The 16,408-nt window shown below is 43.1% G+C and overlaps 1 protein-coding gene across 1 annotated transcript in view; it reads right to left on the bottom strand.

The window, feature by feature from the left end:
* Positions 1-16,408, bottom strand: part of GPR125 (G protein-coupled receptor 125) — a 211,085-nt gene that overhangs the window by 64,325 nt on the left and 130,352 nt on the right. The window contains exon 11 of the mRNA XM_006884506.1: positions 2,064-2,225. Within this exon, the coding sequence (XP_006884568.1) occupies positions 2,064-2,225 (162 nt within the window). The remainder of the gene's footprint in view (positions 1-2,063; positions 2,226-16,408) is intronic.

Here is a 16,408-nt window from a genome sequence, read left to right as displayed (position 1 = left end):
ACAAAAAAAAGAGTCATTTTCAATCAAAGAAGATCATGGGAAGAAGCACAGATTCTTACATCAAGACTGATCAAACATTATGATTTTTTTTTAATTTATTGTGCGTGTACCGTCAAATCAGATCTGACTGGTACAGGAGGGAAATTTTCCCTTCTTTTCCGGCAGAGCATCTGGTGGATTTGAACCATGTACCTCTGGGGTTGCAGTACAGCTTCTTGCCACTAGGCCACCAGAGCTCCCCCACATTATGATCTTTTAATAAAAACCAAAACCTAAGCAGGAGCGGCATCCACTTCGGAAATGGGTTTGCCTCTGGAAACCCTATGAAGAGTGCTCAGGCTTTTCGTTCATAGGGTCGCTATGAGTCATCTATGACTTGACAGCACCTAACAACAATAACAACAACGACATAGAGAGAGCTTTGTTGGCCTAGTGGACAGAAAGTTATGCTATCAAGCTGAAGGTGGGTGATTTTAATCTGCGGCCCTCAGGCTGGGTTCAAATTGTTTTCCTGTCAAACATTCTTCTAGGTGGTATAGCACTGGTCTGTGCACTGCTGTACAGAGGTAACTCGTGGTTGCTGTGATGCTAAACACTGGGACACTGATGTGACAAATGTGGTAATGGGTACCTGTGATGGACAGTGTTTGCTGGAGCTTCCCGACTAAAACAAGCCTGGAAGCAGGAGCGGCATCCACTTCCGAAATGGCTTGTCTCCAGAAACTCTATGTATGAACGGTGCTCAGGCCTTTCGTTCACAGGGTCGCTATGAGTCATCTACGACTCAACAGCACCTAACAACAACAACAACAACAAGCAGCAGACCATGAAATTTAAAGCAGTTCAATTTAGCATGAAATCTTGCTGTAGTTCTTAGCAGCTATCAAGTTCCGTGTGAGCCATGCCATCAACCTCAAGGGCTCCAGAGGGTTTTCAAGGCTGTCAACGTTCAGAAGTCAGTGTGTAGGCCTATCCACTACGGGTAGATTTGAACTCTCAACTTTCCACCAGTGGTTGAGTGTGTAACCATTTGTCCCACTTTAAGACTATGAAATAAAAGTGAATCCTGTTTCATTTCCCTCTCTCTCTTTCCCTCTCATTGCTGTCAAGTAGGTTTTGGCTCATAGCCGACCCTCTAGTGGGTTTCCAAGGCTACAAACTGCCCAAGAGGCAACTATGCATCTTCTGTTGACGAGTACCTGATGGTGCCCTCTAAGCAGCAGAGAACACAGCATCAGTTAGCAGTGTAACCCTCTAAAGGTAACAAATGCCACCAACGCTCTCCAGTGTTTAATTTAGTGATTATTAAATAGAATTAACTCATTAACTCAAGAGTAGGACAGACTGACCACATTGGGGTAATCTTAACACTTGAGCTAGCAATCTGCATTCTCAATACCACTCCAAACACAGACAAGAACTGCGCTGAGTCATGGGTAGCCACTAACATGGTGGTTCTACAGTCTTTTTCACAAAACTAGAATTCCAACAAAAAGCTCTGGTAGCCTTGTGGTAAGGAGGTGTGCTGCCAACCCAGAGGCACATGGTTTGACCACCAGTGGCTTTATGGGAGAAAGATGGACAATCAATTTCTATGCAATTTACTGCCTCTGAAAACCTGCTGGAGGGTAGGTTAGGACTTGGTTCCAACATGACAACAACAAGCATTTCAATAGTTGGTTGTGTTTTTTTTCTTTCTTATTAGTATGTGTGTGTGTGTGTGTGTGTGTGTGTGTGTGTGTACCATCAAATCGGATCTGACTGGTACAAGAGGAGATTGTCCCTCCTTCTCCATCTGGTGGATTTGAACCAACGCCTCTGGAACAAGCATTGCAATAATGAAAGCCATTCCAAAGCTGTATTAAAAGATTTTCTGCTATGAGAAGAGATGACTCACAATCAAAATCAACATTTAGACTGTTTTTTAAAAAGGAAATTCTATGATAATCAGCAGAAACAGAAAATATCAACCCCCTAATGCGGATGAGACTTATATCTTTGCAGTTGGAGTTACTTTCAATAAATTTTTCCCCCTCAGAATTTGATTCTAATCGGACACTTACTGTTGAATAAACATGAGCTCCGTTTGCCAGGCGGTAGGTGGCCACGCGCTGGAGACACTGCACAATCCGACTGCAGGCCTTGGCTTCCCTCTGTGCCAGCCACAGGACACGTTCATCAGCCAACATGATGTTGCTTGCGATGTCAACCATCACGTCGCCAAGCTAGCAGGCGTGCGGGAGAGAAGAGACAGGTCTTAAAAACCAACAGCGGCTGCTTCGTCCCATCAAATCCAGATCAGACACTGCATTTGGCCTTCCCTCAACATTTTTAGACGAAAACTCGGCAGACACTTTTGAGTCTCAATAAAAATGTCTTCAGATCTGAATACCACCACACTCAAGGATGATCTTTTAGATCAAAATAGGGCATGTAAGGAACCAGCTAACCACTGGGAAAAGAAGATGTGTGGTCTCACAAGCTTGAAAAAGATGACAATTAAATTATTAGTGAGGAAGTGTGGCCAGGTCACAGCAACACAAACAAAGAGATCTCAATTCAGCCTGAAAATCTAAAACTGCCATCATGACAGATATAGTTTTGCTTACATTTTCATGCACATATAAACATTTATGCCTTTTGTACCGCATCAGCCAAAATCTCAACTATTTGATTTTGTTGTTGTTGTTGTTGTTGTTGTTATGTGCCGTCGAGTCGCTTGCGACTCATAGCGACCCTATGTACAACAGCCCTAAACTCTGCTCTGTCCTGTGCCAATCGCACTGTCTCTGACACTCACATCCCAATTATCCCAGTCATTGAATCAATCCACCTCATAGAGGGCCTTCCTCTCCTGCGCTGTCCCTCTACCCTCCCAAGCATGATGTCCCTCTCCAAGGCCCTGTCTCTCCTCACAACATGTCCAAAGTATGTTAGACGGATGAGAAATTGTCATAGATTGACTTATAACTCTCAAAAGAAATGTGGTGTAAATCTTAACCCTACCTCTGGTAAGGTGCACTGTGGCTGAGTGTTAAGGAACTGTGCTGTCATCTCAAGGGTGTCTGGTTCGAATCCAACAACTGCTCTGAAGAAGAAAGATGGGCAGTCTCCTTCTGTGAGATTTACTGCCTCTAAAAACCCACTGGAGGGTCAACTCTATGTTGGTTCTGACTCAATGGTTGTTGTTGTTATTATTTCCTTGTAGTACAGGAAAACTACCAGCCCCACCCCCCAATTTATCTCCTTTTCATCTCTAGTGAGATAAAAGTTATTATAGGCTATATCACACCCTCCAGAGACTAAGGTCCGCCTGATACAGGCCATGGTTTTTGCAATCACTTGTTATGCATCAGAGATTTGGACAGTGACTAGGGAGGATAGAAGGAGAATTGATTCCTTTGAGCTGTGGTGCTGGAGAAGAGTACTGAATGTACCATGGACTGCCAAGAAAACAAACAGATTCATCGTAAAGAGGATTAAACCAGGCTGCTCCTTGGAGGCAAGGATTCTGGGGCTTCGTCTGACATACTTTGGACGGCGGACGGCACATAACAACAACAACAACAATATCACACCCTAGAGTTGTTGTTGTTGTTGTTACAGACATTCTAACCTTAATCCTATGAGAGCAGTTTGGTTTAAGAGATTATGAGAGATCGTTAAATACACACTACACCACTGTCATTGCTGTCAGGTGCTATGAGGTCCACTCTGACTCATAGTGACCCCACACACAAAGGAACAAACCCCTGAATGACCCTGTGCCCGACTCCTCACTATCTCTGTTGCGCTCAAGCCCTCTGTTACAGTCACAATGCCAATCCTTCTTGTTGAGGGCTTCCTCTCTCATTTTCTAAGCTTCCTATCCCTCTCCAGGTACTGCTTCTTCCTGACAACATGCCCCAACGTATATGAGAGTCACCACATCGTTGTTTCTAAGGTGCACTCAGGCCGCAACTCACCCAAGAAATATAGCATTTACATCCACATATTTTAGGTGGGAGAAGGGTAGAGGTACAATTCAATTTATGACACTGATGTTTAATTTTAATGAAAGCCTGCTGTCAGGGACCTCTCTAGAGTACTGAAGAGCAATGATGTCAGTCTGGAGACTAAGGTGCGCCTGACACAGGCCATGGCCGTCACAATTACTTGCATGCGTTAGAGAGCTGGACAATGACTAAGGATGACAGAAGAAGAAATCAATGACTTTGAGTTGTGCTGGAGAAGAGTGTTGAATATACGATGGGACAAACCGATCAGTCCTAGAGAGGGTGAAGCCAAGTTGCACGCTGGAAGCAAGAATTTTGAAGCTCTGTCTGACATACTTTGAACATGTGACCAGGAGGGACCAGTGCTTGGAGAGTGACATCATGCTTGGAAGGGTGGAAGGACAGCACAGGTGAGCAAGACCCAGGATGAGATGGATTGACTCAATGACTGGAGACGTTTGATTGGGTTGGTCAGAGATGATGAGATTGGCTCAGGATAGGGCAGGGTTCAGAGTTAATGTGCAGAGGGTCACTATGAGTCTCAGGGGACTTGACAGCACATAACAACAACAACAGAAGTAGAGTATAATGCTGAGGCAGAATATCCCTGTGCCTGGGAGCCGAATAATCCTGGGTTAAGATGTCAGCTGTGACCCTTACAAAAGAGAAGACTGTGAGCAAATTTCTCCGAGCCTCAGTGTGCTCATATGTAAGATGGGATCAAGAAGCTAAAAAAGTGTTCTGAGTCTTCATTCTGTATAATAAGGTAAGGGGGAGAAAAGAACAAATACCTTCATATATCTGAAAGAATAAAAAACTGAGTACTTTATAGATATAAAATACTGCTCTTTAACATGCCAGAGGCATGAAGGAATCAAGAGTCTCCAACGTCATCTACACTGTCAATCAAACGGCAATCAGATCTAAAAGTCAGAAGAGAGGGTATCCAAATATTCCTACAGTGAAAAATTCAGGCCTAGATGCTGGCTTTGGAAAACAGGTGTTTGTGACCACAAGGAGTTGGCCAGTCTACCCAACCACGGATATGGTTTTATTAACTGGATCAGGACAGGAGCCAGTCTGGGGGCTCCTGTGATTGGAGGGCAGAAGGAGATGCAGGCAGATCAGGCGAGACCTCACCTAAAACCGTAGGTGAAGAACCTTAGGGCCTGATAGGATAACAACTTGCTCATCTCTGAAACCTAGAGAAGATGCTCAAGTACAGGTGGGGCAGTTCGAGAAGGGAATGTGAACCTGTCTCCATGGAAAGTTTGACACAACCCTGCTTGCTGAAACTGAGGAGGACCTAAAGCACTTGCTGAAAAAGGTCAAGGACTGCAGTCTTCAATATGGACTGAAAATCAACATCAAGAAAGCAAAGAATCTCACCTCTGGGCTGACTGGCAGCATCATGATAGATGGTGAAGAGATTGAGATTGTTCACAGTTTTAGTTTGCTTAGCTCTACAATTAACACTCTTGGCACACTCAGGAAATTAAAAGACAAATTGCATTGGTAAAGTCAGCTGTCAGAGACCTTTCCAAAGTACTGAGGAGCAATGATGGCAGTCTGGAGACTAAGATGTGCCCGATACAGGCCATACATGGTCTTTGCCATTATTTACTATGCATCGGAAATCTGGACAATTACTAGGGAGGACAGAAGGAGAATTGATGGCTTTGAGCTGTGGTGCTGGAGAAGAGTGTTGAATATAACATGGACTGCTAGAAGAACAAACAGGTTCAGCCTCAAGAGGTTGAAAACAGGCTGCTCCTTGGAGGTAAGGATTCTGAAGCTTCATCTGACATACTCTGGACACGCTGCAAGGAGAGACCAGTCCTTGGAGAGGGAGATCATGCTTGGGAGGGTGGAGGGACAGCGCAAGAGAGGAAGACCCTCAACGAGACGGACTGATTCAGTGATGGAGGTAGGTTTGTTAGAGACAATGAGATTGGCACAGAACAGAGCAGGGTTTAGGGCTGTTGTACAAAGGGTCACTATGAGTGGCAGGCAACTCGACAGCACATAACAACAACAACAACAAATCCCAACCAACAAAGTGTGCTGACCTAACTCTTCAACCTTCTCATCTGCATGTGAAAACTGGGTTAGGAAAGAGGAAAACACTCATCTACTTACTGCTGTTTACTCCCCTAGGCTTCTCATCCCTGTTAGCTCTCCCATAGTGTTTCTATATCTTTATGGAAGCCTTACTCTAGTTTATATAACATATAGTAAGATTTTTATTGTTGTTGTTGTTATTGTTATGTGCCATCGAGTCGCTTGCGACTCATAGCGACCCTATGTACAACAGCCCTAAACTCCGCTCTGTCCTGTGCCAATCGCACTGTCTCTGACACTCCCATCCCGATTATCCCAGTCACTGAATCAATCCACCTCATAGAGGGCCTTCCTCTCCTGTGCCGTCTCTCCACCCTCCCAAGCATGATGTCCCTCTCCAAGGACCGGTCTCTCCTCACAACATGTCCAAAGTATGTTAGACGGAGCCTCAGAATACTTGCCTCTAAGGAGCCACCCGGTTTAACCCTTTCCAGGATGAATCTGTTTGTTTTCCTAGCAGTCCATGGTATTCTCAACACTCTTCTCCAGCACCACAGCTCAAAGGCATCAATTCTCCTTCTATCCTCTTTGGTCATTGTCCAACTCTCTGATGCAGAACAAGTGATTGCGAAGACCATGGCCTGTATCAAATGCACCTTAGTCTCCAGAGAGACACCATTGTTCTGATTCCATTAATCAATTGCAATCAATAAAACAAAATGTCTATCAAGTTGCTGTTGTTGTTTACCATCGAGTCGGAACAACCCATAGCTGAACCTCGGGCGGGTTTCAGAGGCAGCTGTTTGCATGGAAGGAGACTGCGCATCCTTCTCCCACAGACCTGCTGGTGGTCTCGAACCGCGTGCCTTTGGGATTGCAGTGCAGCTTCCTGCCACTTGGTCACCAGAGTTACCAAATGACTTACCAAAGATGCATGAACTTTTACTCAAAAAATTCTAAATATAAAGAAATGAAAAGCAGAAGAACTAGTGCATTTGATCTCTGGTATGGGCAATGGATATTGTATTTCATAACTTTCCATTAATTTAATGCTAAAAAAAAGGTACAGGTCTGAAACACAACCTAAATAGTTCTGAAAAGTAAGGACGGCAAAAATGTGCCTCCTTTACTTTGACTATGTTGTTGTTGTTGTTGTTGACTGCCTGCGTACTGAGTATGACTTATAGCGACCCTATAAACAAAAGGCCTGAAGCCCCTCTACAACTATCAACATTTATCAAAGTTCATATAAAGTTTCTGGAGGCACGTTATTTAGGAAGTGGATGCCAATCCTGCTTCCAAATCTGTGACTATACCTTCAGAAATGCCAGGGGCCCTGCTGACAGAGTGGGTCATGCATTAGTATAAGGGAAAGAACGGTGACTGGAATTTACCAAACACTTCATGGAAGAAAACCGAGAGTGTCTGCTTCTGTCAAGATTTACAGCCTCAGAAAACCTACGGAACCCTTCTACTCTGCTTTACAAACTGGAACAACGTTGGCAGCAGTGGGTGGGTCAGGAAACACTACTCCTTAGAAAAAGACATTATGGCTGGTAAACAAGTTGTCGTTGTTAGGTGCCATCGGGTGTACCCACAGTGACCTCAGGAACAACAGATCTGGATCTTGTCCTACCCTGTACCGCGCTCAGGATCTCTGACACACTCCAGCCCACTGGCACAGTCTCACCTGTTACAGTCCCTGTGCTCACCTGTCTCACAGCGGTTCTTTCCCTCTTTCTCCATCCCTCCATTTCCCCAGAACAATCCCCAGAACAATCAATGCCTTTTGACAAGGACTCGCCTCTCCTGACAACATGCCCAGAACATGCAAGATGACGTTTCACCGTCTTTGAACCTCAGGAGCACCTGGTTGCAATTTCTCCAGGACAGACTTCTTTCTTCTTCTGGCAGTCCATGAGGTACTCAGTCCTCTTCTCCAACATTATAAATCCAAAGGCACCCATCTTCTTCCATCATCCATATTCACTGTCCATCTTTCTGACACACAGGCAGCAACTGGCAGGACAAGGGCCTGGATCAGGGGCACCTCCGACTTCGAGCCGACACCCGGGGCTCCCTAGCACGCTGCAGAGTTCCTTGACAACAGATTTCCCCAATGCAGAAATTCTGATTTCTTTATTTTTAAACAAAAACATTTCATGAATTTCAATTGAGACTCAAAAATAACATCTCACTTTTTTGTTTCTTGACTGCTATTTCCATGAGTAATCATGACAGATGGAGAAAAGACTGAAACTATCAATAACTTCATCTTACTCGGATCCACAATTAACAACCTTGGTATTAGCAGTCAGGAAATAAGGAGACATTATTTCACTGGGAAAGCATGCAGTTAGGGACCTAACTAAATTCTGAGGAGTAATAATGTCAGTTTGAGGACTAAGATGCATTTGATTCAGGCCACGGTCTTTCTGATCATTTGACATCTGAGAACTGGACAGTGAATAAGGATGATGACAGAAGAATTGATGTCTTTGAGATGTGGTGCTGGAGAAAAACACTATGCATCCCAGGGACAGCCAAAAGAACAAATAAGTATATCTTGGAGAGGATGCAGCTGGGCTGCTCTCTGGAGACAAAAGATGGTAACGCTTCACCTCACATACTTTGGGCATGTTGTTACGAGGGGGTTATTCCTTGGAGAAGGACATGATGCTTGGAAAGGCAGAGGATCGGCAAAGGAGAGGAAGACCCTCAACAAGGCGTATTGACCCAGTGACTGCCGCAATGGGCTCTAGTGTGTCAGGAAGAATGAGGATGGCACAGGTTAGGGCATGGTTCAGACCTGTTGTTCATAGCGTCGCTATGGGTTGTGTTTGATTCAATGGCATTTAACAACAGCAACAACAACAACAGCATTACCATGAGTGTTGATTGTGGATCCACATAAAATGAAGACAGTAGGGTCAGTAAAAGGAAGGAAAGCCCAAGTAAGTATAGATTAACACCAACATGACAACAATCAGCCAATTGACTGCATCAGTGGGCTCATGCATGTCAGAAATCATGAGGATGGCGTGAGACAGGACAAGGTTCAGGTATACTCGTAGTCAACATCATATGAAGATAGCAAACGTTTCTAAAACAATACATGAGAAAGCTCAACAAAGCTCGAAGTTAGGTCTCTGAAAAGCTTTTCATCATAGAGAAAACCCTGTCAAATCTGATGAAGAAAAAAATACAGACCTCAAATGCTTTACAGTGAATAAATGAAAAACACTATAAAGGTTTAAAAAACGATGCACAGTATGTGTGAAATGAACTTAGCCGTAAATTAGCTCTAATGTATGTTTCAGTCATCTATTCAAAACTAGAGCACAATACCAACACCATAAAACATAGCCAAATAGAATCTTTACACATTCTCATTTTCGGCAATGGATATATATTGTTTTCATTAAAAACAAAATCGTGGTTGTAAAACTGGAAGAGACAACTTACAATTCCTGACAGACAACTTTCATTCAGTTTTCAAAACCAGCACTAAACCTATCAGTGGGATCTGACGGTCTAATTGCTTATTTATTACCTGGGCTAATGGCTGGGCTATGAACCCAAGGGTTGGTGGTTTGAATTAACCAGCCTCTGTGAAGGGTAAAAATGGGGAGTCTCCTCTTGTTAAGCTTTACAGCCTCAAAAATCCAATGGTTGGTGTCTCTGAGTTAGTACAGCTTGGGGGTCTTAAGACAACAGAAAACGAGTTTCTGTTAGCTAGACCAACAAGTTACAAAGCAATTACCGGACGGTATTTTATTTAGGAAATAATCGCTAACAGAATCACTTTTGGGACGTAATGCAAAAATCAATGTAACTAATTATGCTTCCAACTGAGCTATACGCATTTCAGGATAGCTTAGCATAATTTTAAGCTGTGGTAATTAACTTAAAATGAAGCTCTTAAGCCTCATGATTTTTTTTTTTTTACTATACTAATAAACGGTGAACAGCCCAGATGATCACACAAGGTGAAGAACTGGATGGGATGGCTCCTGCCACAGCAGGAAAAGCAGAACCCTCCACTGCGGAAGCTGGAGACTTTTCTTCTGTTTCTCCTATTACTAAGAGGCTGGCATTCATCTCCAAAGAGAATTATCATGTTCGTCCATGTGAATCCAATTAAAAAGACACAAATCTTCAAACAAAATTTTTAAGAAAAGTCTCAAACAAAACCTGGGGATTTTTACTATTAAAGATGTCCTTCTTGGCATCAAAGATCATGATCATGTCAAATTTCATAATCTTCTGGAGTCTTTGAGAGACGCAAATTGTTAATAAACACTACAGCTGACCAAAATATTGGAGGCTCAAGTCTCTCCGAAAGACACCTAAGAAAAAGGTCTGGATTTATCTTTAAAAAAAATTAGCCACTGGTAGCCCTATTGAGTGCCAGACATTATTCAGTGGCAACATATCCTGATAGGAAAAAATATCCTAGAGCTTTACAAAGAACTTGGTGGGACAGGAGAATAACTGCTGAGCTAACACTGAGCTTGGTGGTTAAAATTTTTCAGCCAATGCTCCTTGGAGGCAAAGGTTCTGAGGTCTCATCTGACAAACTTTGGGCATGCTGCAAGAAGGGACTGGTCCCTGAAAAGGGACATCATGCTTGGGAACGTGGAGGGACAGAGAAAAAGAGGGAGACTATCGATGAGATGGACTGACTCAGTGCCTAGGGCAATGAGCATAGACGTGTCAGAGATGGCAAGGTTGGCACAGGATAAAGCAGGATTCAAGGCTGCTGTACACAGGGTTGCTATGAGTTGCAGGCGATTCGACAGCACATAACAACAAAAACAACAACAATGGAGGAAAGATGAAGCATTCTGTTCCTGTTAATACTTTCAATTCTCAGAAATTTAATGGAGCAGTCCTATTGTGTTCTATAAACTCAAGCTCATGGCCCTCAAGTCACCTCTTACTCACTGTGACACCTACCCCCCATCAGGACTCCAACGCTGTACCTCTTAACAGAAGACACGGCTCCGTCCTTCCCCAGTGAAGACACCGGTGGATTTGAACTGCCTGAGACAAGGCATTTTGGCTACTGCAATACTCTGTGAACTATGTGACCAGGGTTCCCGGACTACCGAGAAACATCACAATCAGCTTGACATTCAAGAAAGACATCAGGTTTGGTAAAGTAAAGGGTCAGTGTAAAACAAGACACTCAACAAGAGAAAATAAAGTGGAGTGACAACGTGGCTCCAACCTGAGCTCAGCCCCAGCTGGGACTGGGAGGCGGGCACAGGGACGGGCAAGGTTTCATTCTGCCGCATATGGGGTCTCGGTGAGTCAGCAATAATCCAGAGCCTCAAGAAACAACAGAGTCCAGAGTTTCTAGCGCCATGTAACTAAATACCAGAAATCAGAGGCTTTAAAGAAGAGACACTGATTTGATCGCCGCTTAAGGTGGCAAAACCTCCAAGTCTTGCGCTGTTCATTCTTCCTTCCTGATTCGCAGGCCCAGGCCCTCCTAGGATCCCAGGCTCACAGACAGTGCTAACACTGCATCCATCCACCTTAGCAAGTCTGTACACTCGTGTCCACAATGCTTTACACTCATGTCCGATCTTCTCTTTTCTTAATTTAAAGATGACTACACTTAAGGCATAGCCTCTAATCCATGGTTTTATTAACACACAGAAAGAATCCTTATTTCTGAACAAAATTACCCTATATATTAGGGGTAAGAACTTCAACACACATTGGGGGATGGGGGAATATAGTAACAATTTACAAAGCTCTGGTGTCTTAGTGGTAAGGAATTGCACCATCATCACAAAGGTACACAGTTCAAACCCACTAGCTGCTCCATAGAAGAAAGATGGCCAGTTTCCTGCTTTGTGATTTATTACGCCTGAAAACCAAATGAAGGGTCAGCTACGGGCTGGTTTGACTCTATGCTACATACACCACAACAACAATAATGTCAGTCACTTGCTATGCATCAGAGAGCACAGTAAATAAGGGGGACAGGGGAAGAACCAAAGTCTCTGAGCTGTGGAACTTGAGAAGAATGCATCCCTTGGATGCCCAAAAGAACAAGCATATCTTGGAAAAAGTTCACTCAGAGTGCTCCTTGGAGGTAAAGATGGTGAAGCCTTGTCTCACAAACTTTAGGCGGGTTTTTCTAGAGAACAGAAAATGGGACATAAGGGCACAGGGCATGACCGTCACTCTGAAAGGGCCAGAGGGAGTCAGAAGAGCACAGCCCCTCACTACTCCAGAGCAGAAAGCAGATAAAGAGCCCACAGCCCAGCCCCATGGTGCCTCCGGAGCCACACCAGCAGCAAGAGGTTCATTTATTCGTTGTTGACTCACAGATTCCCAGTTGTGGTACCGAGAATGTGGTTTATTAGAGAAGTAAGTTGGACAGCGAGGGAGGCAACGCATATCACTCAATGTGAATCCAAGTTTTAGCCCAGCACTTCCGAGGCACAATTCCTCAATTTTTCCAGGCTCTGTATTCAGTTCAAAAGTTAAATCCAAACCATCCAGCAAGGTTTGCCTCAGAGCAACTTCTCCTTCAAGCCTCCAGGAAGAACAGCAAAATCCTTTTACTGTGGGCATTATCTCAGGGCTCCTCTGGTTACACCTTTCCAGTTTCTCTATCGCAATGCCACAGTCTCTCCACCAGCATCACCAGGGTCTCAAAACCAAAGTCTCCTTCAAGTCTTGCTCTCCTCAAGTATGGGAAGCACGTTATTATCCTACTCCCACAGCTTTTGAGAATTTGCAAGGCTATGTGTCTGCAGTTAAGGTACCTGGAGACCAGAGGGGGCTAAGGTAACGGCTAAAAAAACAGCCTACTTTAGGATAACACCACAATGTTGCTAGGAGAGACTGTTGCAAAGGTGGAAAGTGAGCAAAGGAGAAGAATGTCCTCAAGGAGAAAGATTGACACAGTGACTCCAGCAATGGGCTTAAGATGAGGAAGGCACAGGAAAGAACAGGGTTCAAATCAGTTCAGGCATCAGTTCATAGGGTCACTGTGAACAGTACTTGACTTGACAGCACCTAACAACAACAAATTCATCCACAGCAAAGAACAAGGGCAACAGTTCCATAACTTATTACCATTACTCATTACAAGGTACAAATAACTATTTTGTCAAATAGAAAAAAACACATTATTTATAATACCTGTTAGCATAATGATGGTTCTAACATGTTCCAACAAAGAAAACACATTCAATTTTGTTTAGTCCAATATTTTCCCCACCATTATATACTGGGTTGTTTTGTTATTATGTCTAGTTGACTTGGAATTGAGGAGCAGCTAGTAGATTCAAATCAGGAGCCTGTGGGTTGGCAGTGCAGTTCCTTACCCAGTTCAAGGAGCATTGGTGGCCTAGCGGTAAGAAGCTGTACTGCAATCCCACAGACACACAGTTCAAATCTAGCTGTTTTGTAGGGGAAAGATGGGCAATCTCCTCCCATGCAATTTACTGCCTCTGAAAACCCACTTGAGAGTTTAAAATAGAGTCTGTTTTGACTCAAAGGCACACAATAACAATGAAATATCAAGACAGAGGAACACTGTACCTAGAAAGTAAATGTGATATGTACAAAAGGCGTCAGATTAGAAAGTCCAGACTCATGGGCTGTTGGCTGTTTGCAGTCCTACCCTAATCCAGCTGCAGAACTCCTGGACCAATCACTGACATTTCTTTGTGCTACAGCTTGTCAATCGACCCACGTTCTCTATTCCTCTAAAATTAATTCTCTATACATGATTATTATCACAAAAGACTCTATATAAAATCCTTACAGAGCCTGAAATTTACAGCTTAAGAACATAATCTACTTCTTTAAACTTAGTCGAAAACACTATTTATCTCCTTTATTCGTTCTGAGAACTTGAGCTTGGCTATTTCTTTTTCCTTAAATAAAATAATATTGATAAACTCATAACAAAAGAGATGGTAAGACTTCATCTCACATACTTTGGATGTGTTATTAGGAAGGACCAGTCCCTGCAAAAGGACAGCATGCTTGCTATTACTCTTTTTGCTGCTGGTGCCCTGTCCTGCGCCATTCTTTTCATCTCTGGCATACTGGAGTCCAGTGCTGCAGTCACTGGGTCAATCCCTCTTGCTGATGGTTCTCCTATCTTTTGCCAAACCTTCACCTTACCAAGTTTGATATCCCTTTCTAAGGAATAGTTGCTCTTAACAATATGCCCAGAATGAATGAGATGAAGTTTCACCATGCTTGCTTCTAAGAGGCACTTTGGCTACACTTCCTCCAAGATACATCTGTTTGTTCATTCTTTTGCTTGTCCTTAGGATATTTCGTTCTCTCCTGCAACACCACAACCCAAAGGCAGAAATTCTTTTACTGTCCTCTTTATTCAATGCACAGCTATCAGAGGGATAATAGGTCACTGTAAAGACCGTGGCTTGAGTCATGTGCACCTTGGTCTTTAAACTGACATCATCACTCTTCAGGATGTGGAAAGCGTCCCTGATGGCAGACTTTCCCAATGCAATAAATACATTTCTTGATCTCCTGACCCCTGGTATCCAGGGTGCTGATTGTGGATCCAAGAAGATGACATCGTTGACAACTTCAATCTTTTCTCCATCTATCATGATGTCGTCTGTTGGGTGATGTCAAAGATGTCATTAAAGAAGACAGAAAAAAGGTCGCTGCAAATACAGAGAAGAAAGAGAAGACCAAAATGGCTATCAGAAAAGACTGAAAATTGCACAAGAGCATCAAGAAGTCATAAAAGGAAGAGGGAAGAGAGGCCAAAGTCAGAGAGCTGGACAGGAGATTACATAAGGCAGCTCAAAAGGACAATGACATGAATCTTAATGGGATGTGCAAAGAGCTGGCACTGAAGGATAAAAAGGGAAGAACTTGCTCAGCATTTCTCCAGCTGAACAAACTCAAAACAAATTCAAGCCTGGAGCTGCAATACTGATAGGTGTTGTGGCAAAAATCCTCAGGGACTCAAAGATGGAGGTGATTAATTTTATAAAACACAATGTATGGGAATGATCACAACCTGAATAATAGAATGTGTTGAACAGTGTACGTGAATGAAACACAGTGTGTATGTATTTTGTATGCAAGTCAACATATAAGTATTATTTTTTAAAAACTTAGATGGAGGGAATGTACAAAGTCTCTGCACCAAAAAGAATTATGAATACTGAAAAGAGTAATGAAATAACTCAAGAAGTAGGCTAAGCAGCAGCGTATGAACAAGAACCAATGGTAATGAAGGGTGAAGTTCCAGCAGTATTGAAGACACTGGGGAAAAATAAGTTCCCAGGAATCGATCAGACACCGATTGGCATATTTCAACTAACAGACGCAGCCCTGGACATGCTCACCAGGCTGTGCCGGCAAAACTGGAAAACAGCTACTTGACCAAGAGATCTATATTTGATCCCATTCCTAAGAAAGGAGATTCAACAGAATGTGGAAATTACCAAACAATGTCCTTAATATCCGAAAAAGCAAAATATTGCTAAAGATCATCCAAAATGAGCTAGAACAGTACAATGAAGAACTGTCAGAAGTCCGAGCTGATTTAGAAGAAGTCACAGCACCAGAGCCATCACTGCTGATGGCAGACAGATCTTGGCTGAAAGCACAGAACGTCAGATGCACATCTATTTATGCTTTATTAACTATGCAAAGGCATCTGACTATGTGACTTGCTACAAGGTATGGGAATCTCGAAACACTTAGTTGTGCTCATGTGGAACCTATACCTAGACCAAGAAACTGTCATGCAAACAGTTTCTTGCAAGAGAATAATACATGGTTTAAAATCAAGAAAGGTGTGTGTCAGGACTGTACCCTTTCTCCATACCTATTCAATTTGTATGCTGATCAAATCATTCAAGAAGCTTGACTTTATCAAGAAAAGCGTGGCAACAAGACTGAAGGAAGACTCATCAACAACCTTCATTATGCAGATGACAACACCTTGCTTGCTTTAAAGGAAGGAGAGCTTGAAGCACTTGCTGGAGAAGATCAGGAACCACTGCTTTCACAGAAGACTCTTCACAACATGGACTGAGAAGAGTGGCTGCATCTAACACAGCAGCAGTGGCGAAGAAGGCATAGAATCACACAGCTGCTTACTGTCTTGGATATAAATCTCTACCATTTGGAACTGATGCAATGCCTAACAAAAACTTCAGAGTTAATTTGAATTGTTAAACTTCACTTATTAACCAAAAAATCTCAACATTTACAAATTGCATATTCCAGTAATTTATAATTTCTGCAGGTTCTTAAACAGCCTATGTTTCTCTGGAAAACTGTAAGAGCAGTTAGGATACTTTGCAAAAGATCTGAGACGGATG

Source organism: Elephantulus edwardii, unplaced genomic scaffold, assembly GCF_000299155.1.
Source record: "Elephantulus edwardii isolate Elephantulus edwardi_28Jun2011 unplaced genomic scaffold, EleEdw1.0 scaffold00035, whole genome shotgun sequence".
Classification (NCBI taxonomy): Eukaryota; Metazoa; Chordata; class Mammalia; order Macroscelidea; family Macroscelididae; genus Elephantulus; species Elephantulus edwardii.
This window is presented reverse-complemented; position numbering and strand designations above follow the sequence as displayed.